The following is a 25270-nucleotide window of genomic DNA, read 5'->3' as shown; positions in this document are numbered from 1 at the left end:
AAGTGCGTTCTGTGAGAGTGTGTGGTATTTGTTGATGGAGGAAGTGTCCGAGCCAGGCAGTCCATTATGGTCACGTCCAGCACTTCCTCTAGTCCCAGAACCTCGCCTCACGCTGCTCCGACCGCTCCCCGCAGTTCATGTTTGATGTTGTTTCAGTGCTGCCCCATCTGGGGCCAAAACTGGATGATCCCAATCCATTCTGTTTTTCCTCACAAGGAAATGGACACTGTTTGTTTAATATTGTTCTTTTGTTTCGGCGAGCCAACTAAATGCTGCAACTGAATACATTTTCCCCTTGTGGAGAAAATGAGTCTTTATTAAAACAAAATCATGAAAACACTTTAGTGCTGCTTTTTCAGCATGGAAATGTTATATAATTGGAATTCAATGAGTCCACCTCCCCACTCCCCCAAGATTAGATTTGATAAAAGAGCTCCGTCGTTCATGTTGGACTCAAAGTTAATGTGTTGATAACAGTGGTGGACATAGTACTCAACCCCAGTACTTGATATACAAAGTGTTTACTGTATATACTCCTGGTCGTGGAGGAGCTTAGGGATATTGCTCGCTAATTCGTCTAAAAGCGCCAAATATTGCACAGATGTAGCCCAGGGCATGCTCTAATGATTTGTTTAGGGCTCCTGAGGTCGCTGACCTTTGGGGTCGCCAGACTCGCCACAGCGGCCAAATCCATATGGCCACCATTAACAATCTGAACCTATATAAGGCAAACATATTTTTTTGAAAAGTCTCCTGTGGACAGGTTGTGAAAATTAGCACTTGTGCTAACACACTGTAAGCAACGCATCTACAAATTGTACAATTGTGATTGTGATGTCCTTTAGTGCAAAACATTAGTTTTGCACGAAAAACACTCCTTGGGCTAAAAACGTCCATAGCCGTCATCACATTTGGGCAAGTGACTATGGCCTCTTGGCACTTAGCCCTTTTGGCCTTTAGCCCAAGGAGTGTGTTTCTTGCTAAACTATGCTTGGAATGGATGCAGAATCAACAAAACCCCCTAGTTTGACATGTCACATGCTACTTAAAGCATAATGAAATTTAGATTTAGTTTTTGCCTTCTATAGGATGTTAATGGTGGCCATATGGATTTGGCAGCTGTGGCGACCCCCGAAGGTCGCCGGCTCGGGCGCCCTAGCTAAATCATTACAGCATGCCCCGAAAATAGATCTACAAGCTCTTCTCCACTAGTCCCTCCCTAACATTTTAAGTCTGGTTTTTATTTGTCTACAAAATTGTCTGCATATTTAGTCGTCTTGTTTAGATCTTATTTTGTTTTCATTACATTTTCGTCAGTGAAATACGGTAGTTGACGAACATTTTTCGCCATAGTTTTAGTAACACTGTTCATGACGGAGGCCAATCATGCTTAATCCCTTCAGCCGCTCCGTCCCCCACCTCTGGAACTCCCTCCCCCCTGATATTAGAATCATGGACTCTTATCACCATTTTCCAAACCCGCCTCAAAACCCACCTGTTTAGGCAGGCATATGGCTGACCTCTGTTGTCTTCTGCTGCAAGCTGTGCCTTGGTTATGTTTTGCTTTTAACTGTGTTTGTATAAACTGTTTCAACCTGTTGTACGGCGACCTTGAGTGCCCTGAAAGGCGCCTTATAAATAATATGTATTATTATTATTAGTATTATTATTAATGTCGTGTGTGTAGTCTAGTCACCCCCCCCCCCAAAGAAAGCTCTGTTCGGAGACAGGAAAACCCCCCGATCTTGTATGCTGAAATGTGTCACCCACACACGGTACCCACCCATACACTTACTGTAATCTTGCTCTGTCCTTAACCTTTTCATACAAGATCTCCAGCATAGCATCTGGTTATATGTAGCCTAACCTTAAATCCTTTGTCAGGCTGAGGCAGCCCATGAAAAGGTTTGCCAAATGTCACCTGGCATGGTTAAAGTCAGAGGACATTCTTGCCGTGTCCCAGCCCAGGTCCTATGAGGAAGAAGGTAATGCGTTAGAACACTCTCTACTGTCTTCTCTGCCAGAGAATGTACTCTCTCTGGGAATCTGTTTAAAATTAGCCATACGCTTCCTGGTTCGCCTCTCTCTGCACTATACCTACCTCCGCCTCTGGTTTCAGTCATAACAGATGCTGGGACTACAGATACAGGCCTGTCACAATTTTTACATAATCGTCTTATCGCAATTTTTTTAGATGATCGCAATTATTTTGTCATAGTTTCCATGTTGAAATTTTCATACCAAAAAAAAAAAACAGATTTATTTTTCCATTTTTTTATGAAAATAATGTGTCAGTCATTTCTTTGTATATATATTTCAATTATTTGTCAAATCTGCCCTGTGCATCTTTTTGATTACCAGGCAAACAGAAATGTATTCTTCTATGTTCCAATGCCAAAAAATTATAATTGGAACAATCGCAATTGTCTGTGTGACAATTAATCGTCAACTTAAATCTGTAATCGTGACAGCCCTAACTACAGTCTCTGGTGAAGACGGAGGTGTGCAGTGAATGTGTACAGACTGTACACTAAGGATGGGAATTATTGATTAATTAAATAATTGATAATTCATATGTTTTGTTAACCTTATCGATCGATTAACAGGTTATGATAACGATAAGCAGAGTTTATTTTTCTTAATTCCCCTCAATGTCGAACATAAAAATCTACATTTTGCTCATACACAGAAAGAATACAAAAGGCATATGATATTCCTTAATCAAATAATTATTGACCATTTGAGATACAGGGCCAGGCAATGGCGTCTTTGTATGAGGAATAAAATGAAATAAAAAGTGCACTGTCTTGTCTGTCACATCACATGCAAAAGCAGAGACATTTCTGTGGCTACCAAGGTGGGGACGACGACTTTTTTTAAAACCGGCCCACATGCGTGACTTCTTCGGCCACATGCACGCGTAGACCGCATTACATTCACAGAAAACTGCCCCATGATGGAACCGCAGACATTTAGATTGTTAAACCGTTATGTTTAATTGAAGGATTCTGCCTGTTTCTGCTTTGCAGGCCCATGATAGGGTGATAACTAGTCACCCTTGGGTCAGCTAGTAAATGCATGTTTGACCCAGAGAGGTCATGACTGAGTTATGGAGGTTTGACGTCAGGCACTAGTAGAGAACCCTGCTCCCTCTCTCTCTGCGTGCTTGGTTAGGTGTACAACGTTCAGCTCCCTCTCTCTCTCTCTCTGTGCCTGCTGGTACACATTGGTTATGCAAATGCCGCTGCAGATTTTCATAGGCAAAATTCAGATTAATTGCCATCGACTAGGAGCGGGTTTGATGTGTGTTCGCGGTTGATGGACGCCTCTGTAGTGCATTTAACCCATTCTGAACGGGAAACCCTTTTGGTGTTGGCATTATGTTATAATATAGCTATTGAAAAATACTACAAATCTACAAGCTCATAGCGCGCCACCGAGTGGTGTGCTACGAGCTTGTAGGTCTGCTCTTTTATAAAAATCAAAGAACGACTGACATAGAAACATAGCTTTTTCAGAAAACTGTCATTTTCAAACAGACATTTTTAGAATCTGATCTCGGGTCAGAATGGGTTAATGAACATGACAAGCTGTCCATTATGTCCCGCTTTTCATTAACAGCAGCAGGCACACACACTGCTGCAGCTGGAGCACGTCCAAATGCCAGACTAATCCATCCATCCCCCGAGCATTTCTGTCTAAAAAGAAAGAAAGAAAAAAAATCATTAAGACAAAATTGCCTCGCAGATGCGTTTGAAAAGCACACAGAGGTATTTGAGGAAGCATGTTTTCATCGTATTGTTTACCAAGCGGCCCGACATCTTGACGGCAGTGCTTGCCTGAGAGAGCTGACAGGTGCTTAAGGTGAATCACTGTTTTCTGGGAATTACAGTGTTGTTTCCTTGAATGCGAACCGCAAACACCATGGTCATGTGTCGCCCTCACATTCATCACATTTGACAGTCTGTTCAGTTGGCATGTTAGCAGACCTCTTCCGTCTAACCCCCTCAAGGCTCCACGTCGGCCACTCCTGCACTCCTTGACCTTTTCGACCTCTCTCTCTCTCTCTCTCTCTCTTTCTCGCAACTGTGCTATACTACAGGCGTGGTCGAAGGCGACCTCACGGCCGTGGAAGCCTATAAATCCTCCGGTGGAGACATCGCCCGGCAGCTCACCGCCGACGAAGTGCGCCTCCTCAGCCGGCAGTCGGCGTTCGACGTGGGCTTCACACTGGTCCACCTGGCCATCCGCTTCCAGAGGCAGGACATGCTGGCCATCCTTCTCACTGAGGTAAGCTTGTCCTGAGGGAGGCAGAGAGGGAAGGGGGGAGTGGGCTTTGCTTTCACCACTGACTGCACTAGGAAGGGATTAGCAACTCAAAAAATGCACGGTACCCATATAGTATTTGATAAAGCCTTATTTATACTCTGTTGCACACCATGCCGCACACACCGGAAATAGCAGACCTACAAACTCGCAAGGCGCCACAACGTTATGCATTAGGGAGCTTGTAGATTGGTGCACGACACGATCTGCCACCAAGTATACCTCTGGTTTTAATGCCACCTCCTTTGAGGAACTTAAGAGGCGTGAATATACTCTGAGCCCTATTTAAAAAGCAGTTCGTTCACTCAACCACCCCCACACACACACACTTCCTGACGTACACAGGCTTAGCTAAAAGCTCATATCAGCAGTATGCATACTGGCATTAACATGCTAATTCCACCTCCATTCGTGAGACACCAAACGAAAGGTGCAATGCTTGCACGGTGAAAAACACGACCTGTGACTTTTGTGAAACATGTTGTTGGGGGAATCATTTGATCATTTAAAGCCAAATTATCTGGTTTGGTCATAGCGTGTCGAACTATTGAATTTGTTAACACAAGGACCGTGTGGCCTTAAGTGGTAAATATCTTGCGAGGGGCCGGAATTGGGGAGCACTTCCATTTCCCCCGCTTGCAGACTGCCATTATAAGAAAGGGCTAATGCTCACACTAGCTATCTTTCTCCAGAAATGTTTATATTTCGATCGCGATGCGATGAAAAATCTAAAATGAGATCCAAACCTCGGGATGTCTGATCAGTACAACGGACAGCGAAGTAGTTTTGGAGAAAAGAGCCAGGGAAGATCCTAATTATAACAGTAGTTTACGCAGTGCAGGGGTGAGAAAGGCGTTGCCTAGCAACCGGCTCAGGGCTAAAGGTTTCAGCGTGCCGTTTCAGATCCATATAAAGCGATTTAAAACGTGTATATATATACCCACGTCAATCGCAGACAACAGATGGCTATTAAAAAATGTATATATATATGTCAACAGCAGTACGCATCTCTTTTTACACCACCTATATTTGTCGAGGCCCAGCAGAGACGATATACAGCTGACCAGCTCAGTGGCCTTGTGGTTAGTGTCCGCCCTGAAACTCTGAGGTCGAGGTTCGATCCCCGGCCGGGTCATACCAGAGTAATCTAGTGAGAGAATGGCGACCCGCTTTGATCTCGGCGCAAAGCGGGGTGCTATGGGCTATAGTTCCAAACATTGGAACTGTCCCATTGAGATAGAATGAGCACTTCCGCATCCCATTGTTACAATGGGAGTCAATGTTAATGTGGCCACTCTCTTACTAGATTACTCTGGGTCATACCAAATACTGTAAAAATGGGACCCAATGCCTCCCTGCTTGGCACTCAGCATCAAGGGTTGGATAGGGGTTAGATCAACGACAGATTATTCCCGAGTGCGGCACTGCTGCGGATCACCGCTCCAAAAGATGGGTCAAACGTGGAGAACAAACTTTGCATACAGCAATGTTTCAGACAAATAGTAGGACTTTACTATAATGACTATGATTGCAGGGGAAGTGTACTTTGAGGATTAGGGCCAGGATTAGCCAAGCTGCAATCCTCCTGCCATTGGTTCTCAGTGGAGGTGACCATGCCACAGAGCTCATGTGGCACGCAGTGAGAGAGAGAGGGCAGGCGGTGATTAGGGATGACACGGAAGGCAAGCACACGCAAGTGACTGTGGCAGCAGGGCAGAGTTGAAAGCTTGCCTGTGCACTCACTGTGACACTGTGTCTACTGGTGGTAGTCAAGTCAGTGGTGGAAAAAGTACTCAAATTATTGATTTAATTAAAAGTATCAATACTGCAATATATTATCAAATGAGTTAACATCAGTCACCAGCCAAATTCTGGTCAAATCATCCTGTTGCTTTCATATTAAAAACAACGATCTAGCCTGATTATCAGACTCTAGTCCACTCAGAGAGTGGGCGGGGTATTTGGGCTCGATCCAGGCTAGCAACGATCGGGATTTGCACTGCCATAAAGTTTGGGATAACTTCAGGCATGTCCAGTCCATATATGGGCATTTCACTCATTTGGATCCCATAGAAGCCAGCATGTCTTCTATGGAAGCATGTTGCACAGCGAAAATAGCTACAAGCTGTCAATAAGATTGGAGCATTTGAAGTCGTCAAACTAGCAATTATGTTCAGACACATCTTCCATTAACGGTCTCAGATATTTCACATAAAAGAAAGCCTCAATCTGTGATTTTGATTTATTCACCTGGTTGGCATAAACAATATTACTAAAACATCATTGCTAGTGTGTGGGGGAGTCCTTTCATAATGTTTCACAAATTGCACATTGGCCTTTGACTTGGCCATACAGACATTTTCATGGGATGGGCGATTGCCCCTCCCATGTCCAGCTTTTAGTATGTGTGCAAACACAGACTTTGTCCTAACACAAACATTAAATCCCATTGACAATGAATGGACAATTTTCAGTGTTTGTGTAAACACAAACATTGAAGACAAAGGTGAGGACGCAAATGCTGATTGGCCGGAATGAGATGATGTACGATGATAAGAGCGCCCCTCACTTCACACGGGTGTTTGTGCTTGTAGGTCTGCTATTTTTGAAAAATCGAAGAACAGAAGAAACATAGCTTTTTCAGAAAACTGTCGAGACATTTATAGAATCGTTCCCAGGTCAAAATGGGTTAATGTTCCATCTCTCTCTAACCTCCCACCAGGTGAACCAGCAGGCGGCTAAGTGCATCCCCTCCATGGTGTGTCCTGAGCTGACGGAGCAGATCCGCAGAGAGATCGCGGCCTCGCTGCACCAGCGCAAGGGCGACTTCGCCTGCTACTTCCTCTCTGACCTGGTGACCTTCACCCTGCCTGCAGGTGACTGACCACTCGCTATGTCCACTAAACCAGCCTGGCTGGCTGCCCGTAGCTGAATCACTCTGTCCACTGCCCAGCCTGGCTGCCCGTAGCTAAACCACTCTGTCCACTGCCCAGCCTGGCTGCCCGTAGCTAAACCACTCTGTCCACTGCCCAGCCTGGCTGCCCGTAGCTAAACCACTCTGTCCACTGCCCAGCCTGGCTGCCCGTAGCTAAACCACTCTGTCCACTGCCCAGCCTGGCTGCCCGTAGCTAATAAATCATGTCTGATTGCATGAAATAATAAAGCTCTAGTCCAGTGCTCTTCAGTGTTTCCCTGTCCCTTAGCTGAGTGAGATGAAGCAGGGCTCCCCCACTTTAAATGTGTGTTTTCACTTTCAGACATTTAACAACTTAAACCAACTTTGGCTCGGTACTTGGTCTGCTCCTTTTTTCCCTGTACAACACCAAACCTCTTCACTGATAATAGCTGATCTACAATCTCACAACGCGTTGCGAGCTTGTAGATCTGCTATTTTTTGGCTAATGTTCCCCACAGAATAGGGATGGAAGGGCCTGGGCCACACTAAGATTTGGTGGCCCAGGCCCCCTGCAGGATACCCGTACCCCCTGTTGAAGACCCTTGCTCTAGTAGTTAACCCATTCTGACCTGAGATCAGATTCATACGAGGTTTCCACTGGACACACACTGGTCTGATTAACCCATTCTGACCTGAGATCAGATTAAAAAAATGTCAGTCGTTCTTCGATTTTTCAAAAAATAGCAGACCTACAAGCTCGTAGCGCGCCACTCGGTGGCGCGCTATGAGCTTGTAGATCTGCTATTTTTCAATAGCTAAAGCATGACATAGTGCTAACACCAAAATGGGTTCCCGTTCAGAATGGGTTAAAGGAATAAGTGTGGACTATGTGAATTTAGCTGCCATGACTCCATAGTTACCACGGACAAAAGTACATTAAATACACAATACTTTACAATGTGCTCCTCATTAAGCAATCCAAATCAGAAACAAAACAGCCAGCGGTTTTTAATAATGCAACACCGTCAGCCAGCATGGCTCATATACTCTAAACATCTGTACTTTGTGTCCCTAAATGAGGATTGATGTTTAGTTGAACATTACGAGTTTCCCAGCGCAGAAAAACAATACGTTTCCTCATTGCACTGGTAAAGATTAATTCCTTGTGGCCTTCAGGATTATATTCATGATTTAGTTTCACGCTCATCTGTAGAATTTCCCTCGGAATGGTATAAAGGTGCAACATTTCGGCATGTGATCTCACTCGAGTGATTTTTCTTGTCCTTTTCTTTTTTTTTTACTGGGGCGTAGAAGGAATTCATGCAGGCTAGCCTCCCAGTCCAGCGTCTCTCTCTCTCTCTCTCTCTCTCTCTGTCAGATCCTCGACGCCCCATGGCATAATGTCTTCATTGAAAACATGCACACTCTGCTGGTTAGTGCTCTGTTAGAGAACATGCCTCCGCTGCTGCTAGGATGAAAGATTACGCAGGGTTCATCGGAGGATTTGAGTGTTTCGCCGTCATTGCCAAGTATTTTCTCTTTGCAGGCAGAACTTGGCCCTGGGCCATCTCCAGGGCTCTCTCGCTCTCTCTCTCTCTCTCTTTTCAACGTAGTGTATTCACTATGGAGTGTGTGTGTGTGTGTGTGTGTGTGTGTGTGTGTGTGTGCAATACACACACAAACAACGTGCTGCACAGCGCTGATGTTTACAGTCAGCCATTGACGAAATGTCAGCCGATGAATGGAATCACAAAAAAAGCCCACATTTCCCTCTGTGTGTCATTAACCATGGTCGTTCTGTGTGGCCTCTGGTGCACTCGCATACAGCCCGGGTTCATCATGACCATGGAAATTCAATGCCTTTACTCATGTGTCTCTCTGTCTCTCTCTCTCTCTCTCTCTCTCTCTCTCTCTCTCTCGCTGCAGATATAGAGGACCTCCCCCCTGCTGTCCAGGAGAAACTGTTTGATGAGGTGCTGGATCGTGATGTACAGAAAGGTAATGGATATGTACTGTGTTATCTATGTTTATTAATGGAATATGTTATTACCACCTCTCACTAACGTGCAACTTCAGCCGGTAACACGTGATGGTGTTGTGGGTGTAGAGCCACCCCCATTTATCGAGTATTTATTATATAGCACTTCTCACAGAGTGCTTTACATACAGAATTTAAAAAAAAAACTAAATAAAAGATGGAAATGAAAGCAGTTGGAACAAGGGATGACATTCGTAGGCAATTATGGGTCACGGCTAACTACTTTTGACCTGGCATCCCAAATTTGGGCATGTCTGTCTGTCTGTCTGTCTGTCTGTCTGTCATCCTATCATCAATCTATGTATATCATCCATCTATCTATCTCCAATTTCTTTCAAACTTGTCTCTTGTAAATAGGCTATTCTTGAAATGTTTTTTTCATGGGGCTTAAGGCCACCAAGATGTTTATCCTGAGCGCAGCGCATGTTTTTAATGGTTTGTAACGGGATCGCTGTGTTTCTGTAAACGCCAGCAGCTTGGCATTGTGCTGGCCTTTTACCTTCGCACTCGTGCATGCGAGGCGCTTTGCTCTACCTCCTGCTGAGAGCTCAAATATTTCCAACCCCGGTTCATGGACGTGTTGCCTGGCTGGCGAGCACCCAGGCCTTTCCAGCCCAGGAAAAAAAGCTCCAGTGGACACTGGGACACTGTGTTAAGTGGTTAACACATTTTTGTGTTAATCCAATTTGGGCGGGTACTCCTTTTGGTGTTGGCATTATGTTATGCTTTAGCTATTGAAAAATAGCAGATCTACAAGCTCATCGCGCGGCACCGAGTGCCGCGCTATGAGCTTGTAGGTCTGCTATTTTTGAAAAATCGAAGAAAGACTGACATAGAAACATAGCTTTTTCAGAAAACTGTCAGGATGTAGAAGACATTTTTAGAATCTGATCTCGGGTCAAAATGGGTTAACCACTATATAAAACAAAACAATGTATTATTATTATTTTTTTGGTTGGCCTCTCCTTCTGCAATGCAGTCTGCTGGAGCTGTTCTTCCATCGTCAAGCTATACTATACTGTACTGTACTACCTGCCTTGCTCTCCTGCTCCCACGCTAATTAGACTAATTGAGCCTTCTCATTTTCCCCTCCCACGTAGGTGTGTCTGTGTCTGTGTCTGTGTGTGTGTGTGTGTGTGTGTGTGTGTCATAGGCCTCAGAGGTGTCTTATGACCCTTTTATGTAAGGCTCTGCATCAAATTGGGTTCCAAGGGAACGGTGCCCCACATTGTTCTGAGAAGTGCTGAGGAACCACTAATAGAATTATTGCTGACCGCCACGTCGCCATTTGTCTCTCTTCTACCGACCATCTGCCTCTCTCTCTCTCTCTCTCTCTCTCTCTCTCTCTCTCTCCAGCTCACCGTTTCCTGGTTGTGCGTGGCATAATTTACAGGTGGTCCATGGGAAAATGGACATAGTCTGTAGTCTTCTGAAAGAATATATATTCAAAGATTTGTGCCGCATTTTTCAAAAGTAGCAGACCTTCAAGCTATGAGCTTGTAGATCTGCTATTTTCCAATAGCTAAAGTATAACATGATGCTTAAAACATAGCAGACCTATACGAGCTCCTAGCGCGCCACTCGGTGGCGCGCTATGAGCTTGTAGATCTGATATTTTCCAATAGCTAAATTATAACATGTTTAAACAGAAATTACTGTTCATGCGTTCATACACAGTATAGCTACTTACGTATAACTGTACAATACTGTACTGTGTGTGTGTGTGTGTGTGTGTGTATATGTGTGCACGCACACACACACACGCACACACACACATACTGTATATTGTTGTGGGGTGGTCCTTGCTCTAAAAAGAAACGGTGGAGAAGAACCACTGCTCTCACTAAACCCTGTTCCTCCTGTGTTTTCTCGTCCTCCTCCTCTGCCACAGAGCTAGAAGAAGAGTCTCCCGTCATCAACTGGTCCTGGAGCTGGCACGCGCTGGACAGCCGGCTGTACGCCCTGTGGAACCGCACGGCGGGCGACTGCCTCCTGGACTCCGTGCTGCAGGCCACCTGGGGCATCTACGACAAGGACTCTGTCCTCCGCAAGACCCTCCACGACAGCCTGCACGACTGCTCGCACTGGTGAGACACGCTCACTGGCTGCACCAGTGTTGATTTGACTTTTTGAGTGGTGTTAGCCACTCCTATACACAGCTATGTGTGGCCCCTATACGTGTCCCTTATGTCTGTCTGAGCGCGATTAGCTGAAACACCTCGCTAATACCACTGGATGGCACTGTTGAGCAGCGTCAGACACACACACACACACACACACACACACACACTGAGGCCAGGGAGGAGGGCTTGTACAGTACAGTACAGTACAGTACAGCAAGAGTACAGTCAGCCCATTCACTTCAGACTGGTCTGATTTTTTTTCCCCCCCCGGTCGTCGGGATCGGGAGTCGAACCTGCAAGCGACACGCTGGATTTACCAGTCTAGGTGCCGCGGACCTTAGTTTATTTATTTCCATTTAGTTTTTGTCATATTTAGTCATCTGAGATGTTTTAGTGTTAGTCTAGTTTTAGACGACTAAATATCAGAAGATTTTAGTCAACTAGAATGTATTTCTGTGGCCCGTGATGGCATTGAAATGCCCGATTCATACTCTGCTGTGTGACGGAAATGGCAGATGTACTGTACATGCTCACAACGTGACGCGACACGTTGTGAGCTTGCGATCTTGCAGATCGGCTATTTTCATGTAGTGACACCTGCAGTGCACACACCCAAACATAAAATGACTTATCTTTTAGTTTTATTTCTACTATATCTCTTTTCCACTAGTTCCTTCCCCAACATTTTAGTCTAGTTTTAATTAATTGACAAAATTGTCGGTTTACTTATTCTTAGTTTTTGGTCATCACAGCTTAGTTTGTATTTAGTTTTTTATTTAGTTTTCGTCTGTGAAGAAAAATCACACTCATGTGAAGTGAGGGGCGCTCTCTGTATCACCATACATTACATTCCGTGCACAGCCAATCAAATCATTTCCGTGGTACACACACACAGACATAAAGCTGGGCATAGGAGGGACTAGCGGCCCTCAAATATAGTCAACAAACATTTTTCGTCATAGTTTTAGTCGACGAAATCATCACTGGGCTGCACCTCGGCAAGGCCCCCCCCTGTCGTCAGGATAAGCGTGGATTTGTACAAGTAGAGTAGCCGTTTAACCCACTTAAGCCCTGTATGCTTAACACTGAACGGCAGAAGAAAGCGCTGATCTCTATACAAGCTCGCAACGAATCGGCTTTCGAATTGTTCCTGTTTTTTTTTAAATGTTTAAACAAAATCATTAGCAGGCAACAGTGCAGCACTATCTCACTCTCTGTTTCTGGCACAACAGCGCCCCTACTGGTACTAATAGTGTACTAATGGTGCTCACAGTCACATAGGTGCATGGGTGGGTGAACCAACACATAGGCGGGTGAACACAGACATTGCTGTTCCTTGGAGTGGTTGCACCACTCAAAAACACAACATGGGGAGCAAACACTGCATCTACCTACTAATCTGGTTCTGCATCTGTGAGTTTTCCCCGATATTCTTACCTTGACATTGTTCACCCAAATGTTAATAATGTCTGCGGGCAGCTTGTTAATCATTCACGCCAAGTTTAATCGGTTCACACCAGTCATTTTGTTAACAGACACAGACCCAAGTGATTACTGCAAAGTCAGTATTGGGCAAGCTTTTATTCGTCACTCACACAGACATCTTGTGCCTGTGCCTGCCTCAGCTGTCACGCACGCATGCAGGCAGGATAATAAGAGATATTAACCCATTCTGACCTGAGATCAGATTCATACGAGGTTTCCACTGGACACACACTTGGTCTGATGAACCCATTCTGACCTGAGATCAGATTCTAAAAATGTCAGTCGTTCTTCGATTTTTCAAAAATAGCAGACCTACAAGCTCGTAGCGCGCCACTCGGTGGCGCGCTATGATCTTGTAGATCTGCTATTTTTCAATAGCTAAAGCATAACATGATGCAAACACCAAAACGGGTTCCCGTTCAGAATGGGTTAAGAACGTTTCTGATAAATCCTGGCAAGGCTGGCATGCAATGTGTGATGTGCTACGACCTGCCTTCTGTTTAGTTTGAACATTTTAGACAGTGCAGTGTGTAAAAACAGCTGAGCTGATCAATTGGCCTCTTAATGGACAAAATGCGCAATGTGCAAACATGTATATTTGTACAACTTAATGGACAAATTGCACTATAATTGTATTCAAATGATGAAATCCAATAAAGTTCAAGAGCTTATTTCCACCATTAGCAAAACAATTGAATGTGTAGGGAATGAGTGATGGACATAGTTGTGTTAATGGTGCATTTATTTACAATTATTTATTATTTACTTTAGGGGTTCAGTGTTTTGACACGCACGTCGCACGCACGTGCAAACACACACAAACACACACACACACACACACACACACACACACACACACACACACACACACACACACACACACACGCATAAGCTATATATAGACATCCAGAGAGAGTGATATAATATGTCAAGGCGCTGTGATACAGTGAGTGCTCTACTTGTTCTATAGATTTTACAAATGACTACGGTGTATAAATAAGTCGTGCCACCAATGCCATGCTGTTTGTTGTCATGCTGTACAGTTTAGAACATTTGCTTGCAGGTCCAATCCCCATGCATTTGCATGGGGATTGGGCTGCACACGCAGTCAAATACAGTAGATTCAGGTACTCTGTAAACGAGGGCTAATTCTTCGTGTGTACAGTACATGTAATGGCTTTCTGGGGCATTTTATTTTTAAGTTTTACTTTGAAGTTTCACTCTGAAACGGAAAGTTTCTGAACTATTAGCCTCGATACCCAGGCTTTCATTTCGTCTGCGCGAAAAATGAAAGCCTGGAGGAACACATTGGCTGCCTTGGTCTAGAAGTGGGAGTCAACGCTTCCGGGTGGGTGTCGCTCCACATTATGTGACGTAGCGCTTCACTAGGTGGGAGAGGAGTGGCCAGGGCTGACGGACAGATCGGTGAGATCCAATCAGGGCGTGCGCAAATCTCAGCCGCGACCCACCCCTATAGACCAGAAACTTAACACGTTAGCTCAGGCTACTGAACTATTAACTAATCAGAGCATCCTTTCAAGCTATGGGACGTAGCTCTGCATGGAGTTTGTTTGTTTACAAGTCACTGACAGACGGGCAGCAACGCTTGTAGCTTATTTCTATCCCTATAATGTTTTCAGATACATATTTTAGCCTGCCGATTAAGTTTAAAACGAGTAATACACTGTCTGGATGTCATCTTGAATTATTATGTTTCTGTAATCAAAATCAGCTGTGTTTGGAGGACACACAGCGGTGGGAATAAACCAGGTGAATGAAATCAAGATAATTTTTTATTCATGCAGGCCTCCTTTTCGTTCAAAGGAAGTAATTAACATTGGCTTTTTATGGACTTTAGATATAAAAATACACAAAAATGGAAATGTTCTCATTGTTTTGGCATAGATTGTTAGGCCCACATGATATGCTCTAAAGGTGTGAAAAACATATTTTTCCTTTCCCTAGGTCTTTAAGTATACATTTATATATAGTTATTTGTCATATCTGCCCAGTGCACCTTTTTGTTTACGAAGTCAAACAGAAAAGTACATTTTATTCATAAAGTTCTGACGACATAACGGACATAACACGACATAACGGAGGCGGCAATTCAATTATCAATCGCAATCATTTGAGCGACATTTTAATGGTCCAGTGAAATGTGTGTTCCCTGTAGGTTCTACACGCGCTGGAAGGAGTGGGAGTCCTGGTACTCTCAGAGCTTCGGCCTGCACTTCTCCCTGAGAGAGGAGCAGTGGCAGGAGGACTGGACCTTCATCCTCTCCCTGGCCAGCCAGGTAACCATGGAGCTCTCCTCCAATACATTGTTCTGAAATGACTTGAGTTCACGGAACGGACAATGTGTCGGTGGTGGTGAGTGTGAGGGAGATGATGGGAACATAATGGGGACTAGGATCTCTGAGGAAATTATGGCAATTATCGTAGGTGGAAATCCCTGTGGAGCCGTTCAAGCCGTGATACAGGGAAAGCATCTGTCATTTTAAATTGTAGCTCTATAGCTATATATTGCAACATACGTTTTTCAGATTTAGAAGGCATTTCGTTGCTGTCGGGCAGAAACCTCCATATTTTAACTTTTGGTGTTTTTTCGTAAATGAACAATGCCCTACTACTTGATCATACTACGGTGTCACGCAAAAGTATCACAATTAGCAGATCCACAAGCTCATTTTGTCCGCTAGGCAAATAATTGTTCAGTTGGGGCGGCCTTGTTGTGAAAAGGTTTGGTAACCACTGTTCCCGGAGGAGAGGACAGAAGTGATCATCAAGCTAGATCCTTTAAGATGTAGAGCTGCTGCAGCCTGATGGCTCGTCTGGCCTAGTGGCAAGGCCTGCTGATGCAGTGCTCCTTTCCCAGCATGTGACCCTGCAGGGATTTACAGGCATTTAGATGGTGCTGCAAAGCACTATAAGCAGTATAAACAAAACCCTACAAAGCTACCACGCGATTACTGTGACAGGCCTTCGGCTGCCAAGGAGAGATGTGATCCCGGGGACGTGATGGCCGATCCAACCCCTTCATGTTCCTACGCCGGTGACTTTGAAGTCCCTCAAAGAATTATTTATGTTTATCTTGAGCTGTGCAGTACGCTTGAAAGGTTATTCTGTTCCAGCGTTTGTTGCTTTACATGGCACGGCACAGTTGAGAGAACCAGGAAAATCGAGGTGGCGGGTGAACACATAATGTAGTGTAGGCAGACACCTCCATTCAACATTTAAAAAAAGGGGAGGGCTACGAACGCTACGGTGTTGTAAGACTATTGAAGACTATACTGCCTCCCCCTGGCCAGCCGGGGCACCTGGTGGATGGGAAAGGAACTGGTTGGAATAAAGTGTTCCTTCCACATGCTATGTCCATCCGGGAAAACTTGTGTTGAAAAGGTGAAAAGAAGTGGCTAATTGCACTCATGCATAGAAGGAAACATGGGGTCAGTCCGTTGCTCTCCCCAGATTGGCAGAAGAGAGTGTAGTGCCTAGGATTACATTAGATAATTTACACTGTGATGAAATAAATCGTGGGATAAATATTGTACAAAAAATAAAGAAAAAATAAAAGATTAGTGAGTGAAGACAAAGGTGTAGAAGATGCTCTTTGATCCAAAAGGAGGAAAGCACTTTTAAGCACCTATAATTAAACTCTTCAAAAGGTTAAAACCGCTAGATCATAATTGAACAGGCTAAAACATGCCAACATGTTTAGGTCTCAAGTGGACTCTTCAGGGCATCAGGTCAAAGCTGGTCAAACTACATCAATTGTAACCAAAATTATTTGGCAGGGCTACTCAGAAATGGCAGATTCACAAGCTCACGTTGCGTCACTTCATGCCGCGCTTATTTTGGAGAGGTTTCTCGGGGGCCTTGAAAGGTTTGAGCACCACTGAAACAGAAGACACTTAGTAGAATCGGACTCTGTTAATTAATTAACCCATTTTGGGGGCGGGAACCCCTTTTGGTGTTAGCATTATGTTATGCTTTAGCTGCTATTTTTGAAAAAAACGACTGACATAGAAACATAGCTTTTTCAGAAAACTGTCAGGATTTAGAAGACATTTTTAGAATCTGATCTCGGGTCAAAATGGGTTAACAATCCAACCATCCCGTTTGGGATGTGTTTCTCTTCACCACAGCCCGGGGCCAGCCTGGAGCAGACCCACATCTTCGTCCTTGCACACATCCTTCGCAGACCCATCATAGTCTACGGAGTGAAATACTACAAGAGTTTCCGCGGGGAGACGCTGGGCTACACTCGCTTTCAAGGTGAGTTTCCGCGGGGAGACGCTGGGCTACACTCGCTTTCAAGGTGAGCCGCCGATGTCTGGCTTCACTTGTTGTGATGGGAGAAGCATTCATATTTAATTTATTCAAAGGACCACTTCACCCATATGTACAGTATGTACATACTAGTGTATATGTATACTTTGTGTTAACAAACTACATCTGCAAAGTAACTAGTAACTAAAGCAGTCAAATAATAATGTTGGTGTAGTAAAAGGGGTGTTTTAGAGTGGTGCAACCACTCCAAGGAGCAGCAATGTCTGTGTACACCTGTGTGTTCACCTATGTGTTCACCTATGTATGTATTAATGAGCACGAGTACCAGTAGGGGCGCTGTTTGCCAGAAACAGAGAGGGAGAGATGGTATTATTGCACTGTTGCCTGCTAATGAGAGAGAGAGAGAGAGAGAGAGGGGAGTTGCACCACTCAGTTCACACGGGTGTGATTTTTTTCTTAATTGTATTAATTAATTTGTTAGTCTGTGAAAGGTACTCTCTAAATTGACATACCTACTTTGAGATGCAGTGGAGTACAAGTATAAAGTAGCAGTAGTACCGGTAAATTGAAATGCTCGGGTAAAGTAATAGTGCAGTACTTGAGTAAATGTACTTCGTGACTCTCAACCACTGGTCATTTAACATGCACGAGAGACCGTTTAGCTTGCAGTTATGTATTTGAGAATGATGTTTGACAACCATAAGCAACCCTGCAGAACCTGGGAAAAGCATTAACTCTATTATTGAGTTTCTAAATGGGGTTTTAACTGGATCCACCTGGACCCGTAGCATGAACGGGCCCTCGATCAGATCAGATGTGGTCTGCGGTTTATTTTTTTTATTTTTTGTGCTGAACAGTGATTCCTGCCAATAGCCTGTAGTATATCTGTCTCTGGAGATGCACAATAATCCCACGAAGAAGTCGTAACCTATATTAATCTACAAAACCACACCGGTAAAAAATCTTCTGTGTTCGTTTAACTCTGAGGCCCCTTTTCCACCAAAAGAAACGTTTTCGGTTCTGGAACTGGTTCCGTTCTGGATTCTTGGAACCTTGATGCTTTCACGGAATTCTTACGGTTCCAGTTCCGAACCAACTTTTAAGAGTTCTGAACCAATTAATTTTCAGTAGAAATACAGTGGAAACCGAACCGGTTCGACCCCGGTGGAAAAGGGGCCTGCTGAGAGGGTGCAAACGGACCGTGCATTTGCACCTTCTCAGAGTTACACATTGTGCAAAAGAATAATGTAAGAATTTAAACTGTGTATAATTGTTACACAACAGCGTTCAAGTCAACGGCAGACTGCAATACAGGCCATAAAGCAGCAAGCAGTAATGACGACCAGACTCTGTGTGTGTGCGTGTGCCACAGAGTTGGAGTTGTTGGCTCCAGTCTGCATTGCAGGCTAATTGGCCAGTGGTTTGTCTGGTGACCGACTAGCAGCCCTGCAGCAGGGAGGCTGGGGCTTGGTGCTGGCATCCATACATGGATAGACATATGAACCAACATCGACCGTAGAGGCCTCATTTTGTAGTGGTGGAAAAAGTTCTCGCGTTTCTTACTTAACCCATTTTGGGGCGGGAACCCCTTTTGGTGTTTTAAGCATTATGCAATGCTTTATCTATTGAAAAATAGCAGATCTACAAGCTCATACGAGCTTGTGGGTCTGTTATTTTTGAAGAATCATGAAAAGTGACATGAAAGTGTTTTAAAACGACTGACATAGAAACAGCTTTTTCAATGTAGAATCGTTCCCAGGTCAAAATGGGTTAAGTAAAAGTATCATTACTGCAATGTAGAAATTCAAATTCAATATATACTTGAGTGAAAGCACAAAAGTATTGGCATCACAATGTAGTGAAAGTACCAAGTAAAAGTGCTCGTTGTGTTTTCACACAGTACAGTATAAAAACCTTTTGAAAATCGCAGATCTACAAGCTGACAATGTGGCACATTGTGTGCTTGTAGATCGGCCGATTTTTCAATTGGCCGAAATGTGTATATAGGGTTGAAGTGGTTAACCCATTCTGAACGGGAACCCATTTTGGTGTTAGCATCATGTTATGCTTTAGCTATTGAAAAATAGCAGATCTACAAGCTCATAGCGCGCCACCGAGTGGCGCGCTACGAGCTTGTAGGTCTGCTATTTTTGAAAAATCGAAGAACGACAGACATTTTTTTAAATCTGATCTCAGGTCAGAATGGGTTAATCAGACCAGTGTGTGTCCAGTGGAAACCTCGTATGAATCTGATCTCAGGTCAGAATGGGTTAAGTCTCTATGCCGGGCAATGGCCAAGTTGACTATAGAGGAGGAGAAGATGGGGGTTGGGTTGGGGGTTTTAGTGATGAAAAAAGCAGGGCACTAGGCTGCACCGGGGAGCACAGAGGCTGCTCTCTCTCACTCCTCACAGAGCTCACAATGGGCCAGTTGTTCTGGGCCCGGACCTGGAGAGCAGCCACTGTTGGTGCCCAGTCCAATACTGAGACGGAGCTTCGCCCCGAGCAGAACTCACACGCTGTGTTGTAATCTGACTCTGGAACAGCAGGAGCCACATGTCCCTATGGGGGCGCTTGAGTGTCCAGAGACTCAGGCTTTTGTTGCAACGGTCCCCAGCTGGACTGACGTACGTGTGTGTGTGTGTGTGTGTGTGTGTGTGTGGACTACCTTGTATGACAGACGAAACCTAAGCTATGACGACTAAGACTAAATATAATGACCCATTTCATCAACAAATAAAAACTAGACTAAAATGTCAGGGAGGGACTAGTGGATATCCAGTAGAACTAAAAGTAATTTTACATTTGGTTTGCGATCCGGTGTTGCGCTCTGAATATAGTCAACACGTGTGTGTGTGTGTGTGTGTGAGTGTGTGTTTCTAGGTGTGTACCTTTGCACTCTGCAATATAGTCAGCATGTGTGTGTGTGTGTGTGTGTGTGTGTGTGTGTGTGTGTGTGTGTGTGTGTGTGTGTGTGTGTGTTTCTAGGTGTGTACCTGCCTCTGTTATGGGAGCAGAGTTTCTGATTATATTGTAAACACGTGTGTGTGTGTGTGTGTGTGTTTCTAGGTGTGTACCTGCCTCTGTTATAGTCAACATGTGTGTGTGTGGGTGTGTGTGTGTGTGTGTGTGTGTGTGTGTGTGTGTTTCTAGGTGTGTACCTGCCTCTGTTATAGTCAACATGTGTGTGTGTGTGTGTTTCTAGGTGTGTACCTGCCTCTGTTATAGTCAACATGTGTGTGTGTGTGTGTTTCTAGGTGTGTACCTGCCTCTGTTATAGTCAACATGTGTGTGTGTGTGTGTGTGTGTAGGTGTGTACCTGCCTCTGCTCTGGGAGCAGAGCTTCTGCTGGAAGAGCCCCATCGCCCTGGGCTACACGCGGGGCCACTTCTCGGCCCTGGTCGCCATGGAGAACGACGGCTACGACAATCGCGGCGCGGGCGCCAACCTCAACACGGACGACGACGTCACGGTCACCTTCCTGCCGCTGGTGGACAGCGAGAGGAAGCTGCTGCACGTCCACTTCCTGTCCGCGCAAGAGGTAAGGGGAACGGTAGAGCTCGATCGACGTCAAGGCAAGCCCCTTAACCCATTCTGGGCGGGAACCCCTTTTGGCTATTGAAAATCACACCCGTGTGAACCGAGTGGTGCAACCCCCCCCCCCCCCCCCCCCCCCTCTCTCTCTCTCATTAGCAGGCAACAGTAAAGCACTCTGTCTCTCTCTCTCTCTCTCTCTGTTTCTGCATGGCACAACTCATACTGGTGCTCATTAACGTCACATAGGTTAACCACACATAGGTGAACACGGACATTGCTGTTCCTTGGAGTGGTTGCACTCAAAAATAGCAGATCAAGATTATATCCATATCATGATATTAGACTGGATATTGTCTGTGATTTGGGATATTGTGCTATTGTGATATCACTGATATGGCATAAACGTGTTCTATAAAATATAAATATCTGATGGGGAAACATTGTTATCGGCAGATGCTCAAAATCAAATGGTCGGATCGGGAGCAAAGAAATGTGATCAGGACATCCCTACAGAATACATTTATTCTATAGCATTGTAGTGACTTGTGACTCGGTGGGGGGAGGGTCCCGAGTCCCTTGTCTGAGACAGAGTCAAGAGTCAAATATTGTGTGTGAGATCGAGACGAGACCGAGTAAATGTGGATTTGAGACCAGGACCGGACTCGAGACCGAACTCGAGTACTACAACACTAGAAGCCTATACAGCCACTGTATTTACAGATACAGTATCAATTCCCAGTATCATGTATCCCACTGTCAATGTTTTACACGTGGAACACACGTCTCTGTCAAACGTATGCGAGTGCGTGTGTGTGGGGTTTTCATAAACATAAACAAAATAAACATGAGTAACCGCAGCGGTATATGATCTGTTTTAGAGTTAGAGTCGTTAGACCATACCGCTGGCCTCCTAAAAATCATAGATGACCTGCTGCAATTTTTACGCAGTTCCCTCTCAATTTCCCAAGAAAATTTGGAATGAGCCTGTGGGACCTATCTTGCACGCCGCCTTACCCCTTATTTTAAAAAGCATTTTTAAATGGTGGAAATAACCGATCTACGAGCTCACCACGTGTCGATGTAGATCAGCTATTTTCACTATTTTGAAATGGTTTTTCAAAAAAACAAGACCTTTTTGAAAAACATTTTAATATCGTTGAACCAGCTTATCTACATCGACACGTTGTGACCATGTAGATCGGCTATTTGAACTATCTTTTTAAATGTTTTTCAAAATAGTAAAAAATGGCAAATAAGTTTGGGGTAAGGGGTAGCCCTTTGTCTCTCTGCTTCCAGTGCAGTATTGAAAGCAGATAAAGTACCTGTCATCTCCACATGCAGTTGAAGAGTTCAGGGAAGAGTAAATGCTAAGTGTCTTCTAAATGTTAAAAAGAAAAAATCATTTTTGTGTGGAAATCCAATCTGTCAGGTCAAGTCGACTGTATACGATTAAGATGTCACATTGCATGGATTAGGAAAACTTGGCTGCAAATGACGCAATCGTTCTGCATGCTGTAGTAACGACTAACAAACATGTCCTACTAACCACAATGGGCAAAACACCAGCTTTTGGTTTGCCGTGTCCATATGTATGTAAACCTTGCATCACAATTGTGGAAACGCAATGCCTATGGAAAGCCTGGTTTCTATTTTTTGTTTAGTGCTCAGAACGGTCTAGACTCTATTAACTTTCTCACACACATGCACGCACACAGACCATTTGCATTCTGCACTAGAACGGATCTGAACCCTCTACAATCTACATGTCACGTCATGCAGAATATCCTACTCTAAAGTCTATAAAACAACCGATGTATGCTACATCGTATTTTTTTAAGTTTGAAGACAGTATAGTAGTACTGTCAGGTAGTACTGTCAAAGGTTATGCTAAAAAGCATGCACATAATATTGGAATCAAACTCGGTGGCATCATAAGGTATATTTACAGCGAAACGAGGGGTGGGGGGGGGGGGGCGGGGAGGGTGTTAAACTATGCTCACGGAGTCGAGAACCTTAACCCATTCTGACCGGGAACCCATTTTGGTGTAAGCACTATGTTATGCTTTAGCTATTGAAAAATAGCAGATCTACAAGCTCATAGCGCGCCACCGAGTGGTGCGCTACGAGCTTGTAGGTCTGCTATTTTTGAAAAATCGAAGAGCGACTGACATTTTTAGAATCTGATCTCAGGTCAGAATGGGTTAATCAGACCCAGTGTGTGTCCAGTAGGAAACCTCGTATGACTCTGATCTCAGGTCAGAATGGGTTAAATCAATGTTCTTCTAATGTGTGACTCAGATGGGCAACGAGGAACAGCAGGAGAAGCTACTAAGGGAATGGCTGGACTGCTGTGTGACGGACGGAGGCATGCTGGCCGCCATGCAGAAGAGCTCGCGTCGCCGCAACCACCCCCTGGTCACCCAGATGGTGGAGAAGTGGCTGGACGGGTACCGGCAGATCCGCCCCTGCACCTCCCTCTCCGACGGTGAGGAAGAGGAGGACGACGAAGACGAGTGAGTGAGTGAGCGAGCGAGGAGGGCCGGGCGGGGAGGGGAAAAGAGTTGGTATAGCTCCGGAAACCGTGCCCAATGTGCCCATGGACACTGGAGGGTCGTTTATGCTCTGTCGTACGTTGTATCACTTGCTGAAAATGGTTGGTCTGCGAGCTCACCACGAGCTCACTAAATGCCACGAGTGAGCTTGTAGATTGCCGTCTTCAGTACGTGACACCAACGGCACAACAAAGTGTCAGTCGGGGCACGAGAGACCGAGACCCGGCCTGATGCGCGGGGCGCTCCTCTCAAACACCTCCACCTCCTCCAACAGACTCTGCCGACTGACTGGTGTCTCAGACACAAAGCACTGAAGACCGAGGAGGAGCGGCACGTAATGTGAAAGAGCTCTCTGGTTCCTCCCAAAGTCAGAACAACTACAAAAACTTCACATGGACATGGAAGAAACTCCTTGATCTTGAAGTATACTACAGAAAGAAAGTACCGTATTTAGTAGGGGTGTAAGGATATAGTAACTGCTTCGAAATATTTGAATTTCAACAATACGATATGTTGCCGTTTACAATTCGTTAAACTTCCGATTCTTGAAATTAGATTTTTCGATGCAGTTACTACACCCCTAGTATAAAATGATTCTAAGCTGATTTATCCTTTGATAAGGTTCTTTTTTGTTTTCCCCTTTTTCCCCTTCAAAGTGTAGATCTCAAACCTGTAATGACGCATGTGTCCTGTAAGTTCTGTGAGGAAGAAGAGAAAAAAAAGATTGTGTATACCAGCATCATGGAAAAGAAACTGATACTTTCACCCCTACCCCCCTCTTTTGAAGTGGTCATCTTGCAATACTCGACCAGAGAAAAGTACTAGTCTATAGGAAATTATATTTAAGAAACCCGAAACTGCACTAAAAATATATTTAGACAGTTGCCTGAGAATTCTTTGCTTAAAGCCAAGAGAGCATTAATCCCTCATGTGTCTATTGGGGTTTAAAAGAGCATCTATTTTCCTGATTGTAAATCCCCCTTTTGTTTTGGAAGCCCCTCTGCGCAAACAACTTGTTGTGGTTGCATCATATTTATTGGTTTAGGAGAGTTGATGTGCAGAAGCATCCACCTTATATTCTGCCCCTTTCCCCCCTTTTATTGTGTTCTTGTTTGATTCAATCTCGAAGATTCTTTATTGTCATTGCTGCAAAGATACTCAAATGAGGAAGAAGAACTGTACTGTACAAGTTTACTGACCTATTTTTGTGTGATTTAGTTACCTCATTTGGGTGTTTTGAAGCTTTATTTATACTTCGTGAGATGAACCGTGAGCTTGTAGATCTGTTATTTTGGGTGCGCGCCACGGTCGAAGTATAAATGAAGCGTGAGTGGGTTATGAAGGTGGTTTGAAGGGCACCAAAAACTCAGCCCCTCAATGGAGTGCATTAACATTAAAATTGACTCACTCTAGGTCCCCCTTGTGTGCGTTGCATTTGTTTCTCTGGTGCTGTTTGCAATGGATCTGTCACAATGATGTGTTGTAAATGTAATGTACTGCCGGCTGCCATGAACAACAGATTTTTCCGTGAACATATAAATTGTCTCACTCTGTCTGGGTTTTAGACCGTGTTAAACCGTCTATTACCATTGATTTAGTCGTTCATTGAAGACGCAGCCTGTCTTGCAGTAGATGGGATAACCGGAACAGTGAGCAACGGACTTGTCACCCTTTAAAAATATATATTGTTTTGTATTTTGCATTTTACAATTTACAATTTACATTTATTTTATTAGTGAGGGGCTAAATACATACTATATAATATTGAAGCCTAACATTTCTACAGATAATACAAATTCCTACAAAACCTGTTATATCCAGTCATTTTGGAGATAAAGGCTCAATTAAATTAAGGGTAGGTGGCGGTGCCAATCACCGTTTTCTTTTTGGGTTTTTTTTGTCTTTGGCATGATCCAACCAGGGATCGAAGCCTGACCTCCCAGTCTTCGGGCGGACACTCTAACCACAAAGACACTGAGCTGGTCTCAAATCTTATACTTTACATGTATTCCAATCATACA

At 44.4% G+C, this 25270-nt stretch overlaps 1 protein-coding gene across 1 annotated transcript in view; it reads left to right on the top strand.

Annotated features, from left to right (window-relative positions):
* The window catches only part of zranb1a (zinc finger, RAN-binding domain containing 1a), a 30225-nt gene extending 5560 nt beyond the window's left edge, over positions 1-24665 (top strand). The window contains exons 4-11 of the mRNA XM_080789709.1: positions 4103-4290; positions 7049-7202; positions 9149-9220; positions 11152-11347; positions 15045-15165; positions 17017-17146; positions 20472-20701; positions 22996-24665. Coding sequence (XP_080645835.1) covers positions 4103-4290; positions 7049-7202; positions 9149-9220; positions 11152-11347; positions 15045-15165; positions 17017-17146; positions 20472-20701; positions 22996-23214 — 1310 coding nt within the window. The 3' untranslated portion in view covers positions 23215-24665. The remainder of the gene's footprint in view (positions 1-4102; positions 4291-7048; positions 7203-9148; positions 9221-11151; positions 11348-15044; positions 15166-17016; positions 17147-20471; positions 20702-22995) is intronic.
* The last annotated feature ends 605 nt before the right edge of the window (positions 24666-25270 follow it).

This window comes from Protomyctophum bolini (assembly GCF_963924005.1).
Source record: "Protomyctophum bolini genome assembly, chromosome: 18".
Classification (NCBI taxonomy): Eukaryota; Metazoa; Chordata; class Actinopteri; order Myctophiformes; family Myctophidae; genus Protomyctophum; species Protomyctophum bolini.
The sequence above is the reverse complement of the archived record's forward strand: the minus strand, read 5'-3'. Positions and strand labels throughout refer to the sequence as shown.